At 36.1% G+C, this 9,233-nt stretch overlaps 1 protein-coding gene across 1 annotated transcript in view; it reads right to left on the bottom strand.

The window, feature by feature from the left end:
* The window catches only part of fnbp1b (formin binding protein 1b), a 62,193-nt gene extending 59,275 nt beyond the window's left edge, over positions 1–2,918 (bottom strand). Inside the window, exon 1 of the mRNA XM_030150072.1 lies at positions 2,473–2,918. Coding sequence (XP_030005932.1) covers positions 2,473–2,496 — 24 coding nt within the window. The 5' untranslated portion in view covers positions 2,497–2,918. The remainder of the gene's footprint in view (positions 1–2,472) is intronic.
* Positions 2,919–9,233: the final 6,315 nt, after the last annotated feature.

A 9,233-nucleotide genomic window follows, 5' to 3' on the forward strand; every position in this document is an offset into this window, starting at 1 on the left:
GTTTTAACTATCTCCAGACCCCCTTTGCTGCTTTGTGAAGAAGAAAAGTAACTCATAATATTGACTTTAGACTTCAGGTTTTTATCAGGGCCAAAAAAGGGCTCCATGCAAATATTCTGCGCAATCTGTGGCTGCAAAAGATAAATGCTAGAAGTGAGAAATGTTATGACGTTCAGATTTGGCTATAGATCTGTCTATGTATAGAAGGAATTAAAGGATGTATGTATGTATGTACACATAATTCCTTTGATTAAATTGCTCTAAACTGCAATGTTTGTTATTTCCTCTAATCCAGTGGTTCTCAAACTGTGGGACGGGCCCCCTAGGGGGGGCATGAAGGTTTGCCAGGGGGGGTATGGGATCACTCCTGGGGTTTTTTTTTCTTCAGGTTAGAACATGTAGCAGGTGGAACTAATGTTTTAGCGTTGGAGCACTCTGGACTCATTTTAGGGACGTACAACAAACAAATCTGATTACCTAAAATGTTCAGTTGTTGGTTGTATTAACAAACACAAGAGGCTGAACGGGACAGAGCAGCACAGCTTTGCATTTAAAGGGACAGCGCTCAAAACGACCTTTCTGGTGTCATTACTCCGAAATAGGTTTGAAGATGGACCTGTGGAGTTGAATTAATGAAGAATCCAAACCCAAGCATAGCATTTACAATTTATGTAGACCACAGGGAAATGTTTTAAAATGCATAATTCCATTTAAAAAAGCAAAATATCACTCCTTTAATGCTCTGAGATGCGCAATGTAAATGGGCTTGTTGCAGCCACTGATACTGTTCAAATGTTTATTTTTTTTTTAACCAAAATTTGTTTGTTCTAAAAAAAAAAAAAAGAGTAACTTTATTGTCATAGTTGTAAGATAATTGTGCATTTCCCTATTTTTATTTGGAAAAATACTGTCTCAGGGAGCAGTCTTGTTGAGTTTATTTGTACTGTTCAAGCAAAAATCTAAGTTTTTTAAAAATTTGAACAACAAATTATTCAAGGAAAAGCAAAAAGTATCATTACGATATTGATGTTTCTTTCAATAAAAGTTATAATTGTACAATTATTACAATGGTATGGTATGGTATTGCATGCCTTTATTTGTACAGGGACAGTGCACAACAATACATTGACCTAAACAGAGTCAGAGGAAATATGCTTGGTGCCAGTTTACAGCATAAGCGCTAATTTACACCTGTAGTAACTGGACAGGTTGATGGTTAAAAATAAATAAATAATGACAGAGTTTGGTGTATGTAAATTACAAGACCAATTACTAACTTACCACAGAACAAGGTTACATATGTGTCATATCAATCAAACAGTTTGTTGTTGGGGTTGAGGGGGGCCCAAAGGGGGAGGCCCACAGAAAAATATTGAGAACTAGTGCCCTAATGCAAAAAGCCATCCTTACACTAAAAGAAATACAGCAAGAGTGAAAGTAAACACAATGTGACCCTTCTCACAGGTTCAAATGCCATCTCCATGTAAAAACATGCAGGCAGACGCATGCATGTTTGCCCTGACACACACACACACACACACACACACACACACACACACACACACACAACACCACCATTCACACAAAATGTACAGTGAATCCTCCAACAACAGTCAGCACACATGCATCAGAATGACGGCTTTCCCACAACAAAGTAAAAACATGCGATCCCCTGAACAAAAAAACCCCCAACAACAGGAATTCCACTGCCTCAACCGCTTATTATCAGGTCGTAAAAATAGCTTGACACGGTCCTGTAATCATCATCACTATTACAATGCCATAGTTTGGATGTAACAGCATGAGTTTGTGCGTGGATATCTTCGCATACCAACTGATAAAACGTGCAGCTCGATACGGCGACTACCAGGTTTGTCTGCAAAGTGACATCATGGCAGAGGAATTTATTAAACAGCAGTGTTTTAGCACGCTTTGTGTGGAGCTCAATAGCACGAATTAACCTCGTTTGCTTCCTCTCTAATAAGCCCTGCTGTGTGTGCTCCATGTCATTTACCAGTTTCTTACACAATGCCACTTACAGAAAACAAGTGCCACTGGCTGCAACATGATGACACCCCCCCTCTACTGTCTGTACAACTTGGCACCGCAGGAATAAATAATTGGTGGTTATATTTTGAGGGGGTGTGTGCAAAGCGTGGCTTGAAATGCACAAATATGAAGGAAAATGGAGGGTGGCAGCTGCGGGGTTACACTCCCTCCTTTAGCAGCACCTTACATAGATGTATCATAGCAGAAATAGCCCAGCTTCAGTGATTATCCGTTGCAAATTAGCCCCCAGTTGGCTAACGTCACTGAGGCTGAACATCCACAAAGCGGCGCATACTCAAACGTCGTTTTAGCGGCAAATATGGAGCCGTTTGCGCCTGGTAGACACGGGTGTTTATTTAATGTGAGAACCGTTATGTCCATAGTGAGATATTTGAGTGGAGATACAAGTGTGTTGAGACTTACCCATAGCTCTGACCCCCAGCTCATGGTTTCAGTGCGATGTCCTCGGAATAATCCACAACTCGTATGAGGTGTTTTCACTAGCCACCGACGCAGACGTGATTTTTTTTTTTTTTTTTTTTTTTTTTTTTTTGTTGCCTTTGCAGTGTTCGCCTGTCAGGAACACTGCTCCCAAGGGTAAATAAAAAAAATAAAATAAAACGCCCGTCCAGCCCCTGTAGTTTTTCTACCGTTTCATCGTTGCTGATACAAGATGGCTATGAGCTGCGGCATAATCTTCAAACAGGATAGTCTCGCTATATGCAGCGCGCGGGCACCCGCCTCGACCCACTGACAGCTGCTCCTGCGCGCGCACAAGCAAGCTACAGAAGAAGAAGGAGAAGAAGGAGGAGGAGAAGAACAAGAAGAAGAAGAAAGCCTGGTGGGGGGTGTTCAATGCAGAGTTGTCCACTAAAGCCTCCACCAAAAACCTCCGCTCACTATCTCATATGAGCCCAGTTCTGAAATGAATAGTGGCGCAACATGGGGGTGGTGGGAGGTTCACAGAGGTCACCACCCATGGCAGATGTTTCATTGAAACCCCCCTTAGGGTTTTATTCTAACCTCTGGGCAAGCAGCCCCACTTTCTCCTGCTGTCTTTGACTAACCCATAAAGACCCAGTGCTACTTTTTGTTGAGTTTGTCTCTATATTTAACCATTTTTAAGTGATTTATCACCATTTATGTTAATATTATCCTCTGTATTTTGCATTTTTCAATGTAAATCATATGTTTTTCTATATTTAACTCATAAAGGCCCAGTGCTACTTTTTGTAGAGTTTGTCTCTATACTTAACCATTTTTAAGTGATTTATCACCATTTATGTCCCCATCATCCTCTCTATTTTGCATTTTTCAATGTAAATCATGTTTTTCTATATTTAACCCATAAAGACCCGGTGCTACTTTTTGTTGAGTTTGTCTCTATACTTAACCATTTTTAAGTGATTTATCACCATTTATGTTCCTATCATCCTCTCTATTTTGCATTTTTCAATGTAAATCATGTTTTTCTATATTTAACCTATCATCCTCTCTATTTTGCATTTTTCAATGTAAATCATGTTTTTCTATATTTAACCCGTAAAGACCCAGTGCGACTTTTTGTTGAGTTTGTCTCTATATTTAACCATTTTTAAGTGATTTATCACCATTTATGTTCCTATCATCCTCTCTATTTTGCATTTTTCAATGTAAATCATGTTTTTCTATGTTTAACCCATAAAGGTCCAGTGCTACTTTTTGTTGAGTTTGTCTCTCTCTATATTTAACCATTTTTAAGGGATTTATCACTATTTATGTTAATATTATCCTCTGTATTTTGCATTTTTCAATGTAAATAATATGTTTTTCTATATTTAACTCATAAAGGCCCAGTGCTACTTTTGTGGCAGTCCCCAAATGAACTTTTCCCTACTTTTGACCTTTCTTAAGTGGTTTGTCACCATTTCTTCTAATATTATGCTCTGTAGTTTGCATTTTCAAGTGAAAATTAAGTATTTTATTTTATTTAATTCACTGGTCATGTAGATGTTCATAAAAGTTCAAATTAGAGTTGAGGATTATTATATCAAAAACAGAGAAAACTGAAGAAAAAGTGACTTTTTCAGTAAAAGATATCAGTAACTGAACATAAAAACAAGTGTGTCCATCTACTGTCATTGATCAAACTTAATGGGTTTTACTGGTGAATCAGTGTTGTAGAAGATGACGGTGTTTCTACATTCACTACAGAGCCTCTGAACGTCCAAATGGGTTATATCTGATGACCATGAAAAGATGACACACTGTATTTTACACCAATTATTTACATGTATTGATAGGATTAGTGGATCAACAGGTATTAAACTGTTTAGATCAGTAGATGCTTTTGACTGTTTGGGTCTTTATGGGTTAAGTAATCATGCAGGAAGTTGACAACACCCCAGCGCCATGAGTTTAAACAGGGATGGATGAAGTTTTGAAGCTTGGAAAGCAATGTGACGAACAAAATAACCATAAGGGGAAAATTCTGCGTGTCACTACTATCCAAATAACTATCCTCCTCTTCATAACTGTAAAACGGATTTATAAATCGGTGTATCTTGTTGATTTTGTATGGCTGCTACCTTGTCCAGGTCTCCCTTGCAAAAGAAATTTCTGATCTCAATGAGACTACTGGTTAAAAAAATAAAAATCAAAATTATTCTTTCTGTTTTGATGATTGTATAGCCTTTGATCTAAAACAAACTTCTTCTAAAACCGATAGTGGCAGATTTGATTATATTTATAATGTCCTGGTAGACTTTTATACAGTGACACAGAGAAAGTAGATTTATACTGCAAATAGAATGGAATTGCTTGGGGAATTTCATCCTAGTAGATTTATTGACTCTTCACAGAAGATTAATAATTACTTCCAGACATACTGTGCAGGATTAAATGGGGTCACTTGCTGAAATAAAAAAAAATTGCTAATTTCATCAGTTACACCTGTCGCTTTCCTGTAGTGGTAAGTGACTTTACCTGCTGTGGAAGCACCCTAAAATAGGTTTGGAGAATAATTGACTCCAAAAAAAAAAAAAAAATCTGCAAAGAGCATTTGGTTGTGGTTATTTTCCCCAGTGGTTAATATAGTATTGGTTTTCACAATGCAAGGCAATCATGTATTTAATCATGTTTTTAGACACTACAATATCAACACTAACCAGCATCTGCTCCAGGTCTAAACATTTGAGGATATCAGCATTTACTAATATTATTATTGTTGTTAAAGGGTAATGAATTGTGTGAATGGATGCAACAACCACAAGCTTCCTACTGAGCATATTTAATGGTTAAAAAAAAAAAGTATATTACATTATGAATACTTTGGCAACACTGCCATCTAGTGGTACTTTATATATAAGACAGAGAGAAACCAGATGAATGACATGAAGTGCAGTCAATTTTGTAACTGTAAAAAGTTTCATAAAGTAATGCTGAGAAAGTACATTTATAAAAATTGCCTGTCATTGATTTGTGTCTTTCATCCTTGTAGATATATTAACTTTTCCAACACAGGGGATTAATAATTCTTTTCAGGCATAATATGCAGGAGTAAATGAGGGCACTTGCTGAAACTTAAAAGTAAAGCTTCAATGAACTTTCACTTGTAGCAGAATAACTTTCACTGCATGCTTTACTACTTTTACTGAAGGAAATGATCTGAACACTTCTAACTCTACTGTTTTGGGATATGTAGCTCAGTTCAGGACCAAAATCCATTCACACTGGAGTCTGATATTGGCCAGATTAAATAAATAAATAAATAAATAAATAAATAAATAAATAAATAAATAAATAAATAAATAAATAAAGTGAACAGACAAACAACACAACTAATTTTAGCAGAAAATTAGAAATGAGTGATGAGGCCAGAAGTGTGAATGTAGTCTGACACACCATCAACCAGTGAAACTTCTGGTCATTCTTTAGCTCATTTTCTATAAAGCTGTATTTAACATTCCTGCTGACCACTTACCAAAGTGAGCCACTGAGATTTTCTAAGCTTTTTCTCGCTTTTGCTCACCCAAAAACAATATAAAAAATAATTTAGAAAGGGACTTTAACATGTGTACTATGTGAATATAAATGCCCATTAAGTTACATAACTGATGTGTAATGATGCATTGCAGAGTTTCCTAATCAATGGGTATTGCATTATCACATAACTGTAAAATGGCTTGGAAACAACTGAGCTTGCATTTTAATCTCAGATTGAGAAATGTCACAACCTTGAAGAGTAACAGCCTATTTCACCAACAGAGGGCGCACAAAGACCTTTCCTGCTAGTGTTAAACACCCTTGAAATTTGCAAAATGCTCAATAAAATCAATGTTTTAGGACAGAAGCATTAAGAAAAACCAAAGAATATATTTACTAGTAATCACCTAGCTTATCAGTGTCAGTGATTTGAGTTTAAGATAGTCTTGGCTCACTCTCATCAGGGCAGTAAATGCCACCACATGAGATACCAAACGTCATTTCAGCAATTTTACCACCTGCTTGTAGATTTCCAGATGAGATCATTAGCCTCATTATAGCCTTACATCTCTCATACTGGCAGATGGTGATCAGTTGACAGCTCTGCCTCTATTCACCCAAGTGACGGACTGATAGAGGAAAGCAAATTCTGCATCATCCTTTGGTATGAAGTTTTTCAGTGGTTCACAGCATGGGTCCAGAAGGCTATGTAGTAATTTATACCTCTGTTAGAAGTGTATACACACCCCAGATGGTGGAGTTACACAGAGTCATGGATGTCACCCAAACATCTCAATCACTTGGAAGAACATTGAAACCCTTCCAACAGCATAAGCCCCATTTCATATTTAGACTGTCACTAAAGTCCTAATGTTTCACTCAACAACAACTCCTTGCTTACTTCTTTAGGCCCATTAATTTTAATGAGATTTTAGTAGCTGCATATTTTTAATAGAGGCAAAATCAGTAATTAAAATTAAAAACAAAATAAGCAATGACAGATCTGGAATTAAGAGTATCTTAGTTGTACTGCTAGTAAGAGTTCTCTAAAACCCTAAAATAAGCACCATATAAGAGTCTAAAAGATTTCTTTTGTGATTTATGCAATTTTTAATGAATGCAAAATGCTAGTCTACTTTTTCAAAGCATTTGTTTTGACAGGTTTTATTTTGCGGCTGAAGGAGCAGAAGTGAAATAGTGATGTGAAAGTCCAGTGCAATAAAAAAAAAAAAAAAAAAGAAAAAAAAAAAAAAGAAAAATTAGATATATGAAAGCTAACACCAGAAAATACACTTGACCAGGTACATGTGTGGTTTTCTCTGTCTGCATAAAATCCAATGTTTTTTATGTGATAACTATAAGGAATAACAAAAATACGCATACTCATACACACACACACACACACACACACACACAAGCAAATATGTATTTAATTTAAGGTAGGGTATAATGTCATTCCACAAAAGTCACAAAATACTTAATTAAATATCCCATGACCTCAACAGTGGGTAAAGTCATTACATTCATCCAAAATCTTAAGGGTTGCACCCGATATTAACAAAATCTGTGTGCCGAAAGGGTAGAATTGGGGGAACTTTGGCTCTATGACTCAAGCAAAAATATAAAATTAAGAAAAAAAACTAAACTAAACTAAATTACAGCAATTGTAAAATCCAGCAATTTTGGTGATAATCTCCAAATAATATTCTGCTGCTATAGTTTAAATTGGGAGGCAAAGTATAACATGTACCTCCCATCAGTGCTACCGCTAAACTACCTTTGAGCAAGTGAAGTGAATTCTGTGAAAATACATCTTGTCTTATTTACTAATCTTTCACATGTACAGGCCAATAAACAACGAAGTAACCACAAATCTATAGATTGTCTTGAAGTATTTGAGCTTCCATGAAAGATGATGGTTTGTTAACATACTACAATTTCACTAGCATGGCAGAGCACCAGTTTAAACACAAACAGATCTGACTCTCCTGCAGTCATTGTAATTTAAAGCTGAAATCAGTAGGCTGTAAACATGGTAATAGAGCTTTTCTCAATTAACATAAGATTATGTTGCATTAAGCAAGTGTTCCATGCAAATATATTCACTACAAAGCCCCACCACCCACTCCTATAATGCTAAATCTGCAGCCCATAAGTATTATCCACTTTTCTGTATTTATTTATTCACTTATTATTATTACTATTGTTTCTTCCTGGTGTCCACACAACAAGGCACACATTCATACATTACTGACAACAACCGACAATAACTGAAAAGTGCAATATTTCGTTCACAATTAATTATGGTATCACTTAAAACAAGCCAAACAACAACAGTTTCAATACAATAAGTAATTAATACTTGATACAGTGATGCTATTGCAATTTTTTAACCAAAATAAATCCCTTTTGCATAACAATCATATGTGGCCTCTTTCTGAATAAGACTGGTTGTATTCACACAGCCAAAAGGACAAAAAAGCATTATGTCATTCTTCATAGGTATTTATCAACATTTGCTGTAAGAATGAGATTGTAGCTGTGCAGTAGTAATACTCCACTTTCCTAAACACCATCCTTTCATCTTTGTCTAAATGCTTTTTAGTAAGGTTAGTAAAAAGCATCCAGTCAGAATGAGGGATTCCTGACTCTGACTGAATAAAAGGCTGTCCACTTTCAGACAATGATTAGGATCACTGTACATATTAAATCAGGATTAATGACTGACTGATCCTAATCTTCAAAATCATGTCAAGTAGAGCTCCTCAACATGGTTGAAACTTCATAGTAAAGGCCACTGGACAGTGTCAGATTATAGCCAAGGACTGGATTATCACAACTAATCCAATTATGTGTGTTTGCTGTAATCGGCTGTCAAACTGGCTCATTCTAAGGATAACCCTCTGCTGAGAGTGAATCCCCACTGCTTCATTATGATAGACTAAAAATAAAAGAATTAAATTAAATCAAAAAGACTAAAGTGGAAATAAAGGACAGATAAAGCTCAGATCAAGTGTCCTGAAAAAACCCTGATTTAATAAATAAATAAATAAATAAATAAATAAATTCATGCCTGTAATGCAAGGGGGTCAATGCTCTCGTTTTATTTTGTATAAAAATAGATCTGACCAAAACTGACTGTTTTTACATGGTAGCCTATCAGAAATGTAGTGGTCCAACAACCGGAAATGGCAAAAAACAACCAATGACGCTTTGACTCC

Source organism: Sphaeramia orbicularis, chromosome 12 (genome assembly GCF_902148855.1).
Source record: "Sphaeramia orbicularis chromosome 12, fSphaOr1.1, whole genome shotgun sequence".
Taxonomy (NCBI): Eukaryota; Metazoa; Chordata; class Actinopteri; order Kurtiformes; family Apogonidae; genus Sphaeramia; species Sphaeramia orbicularis.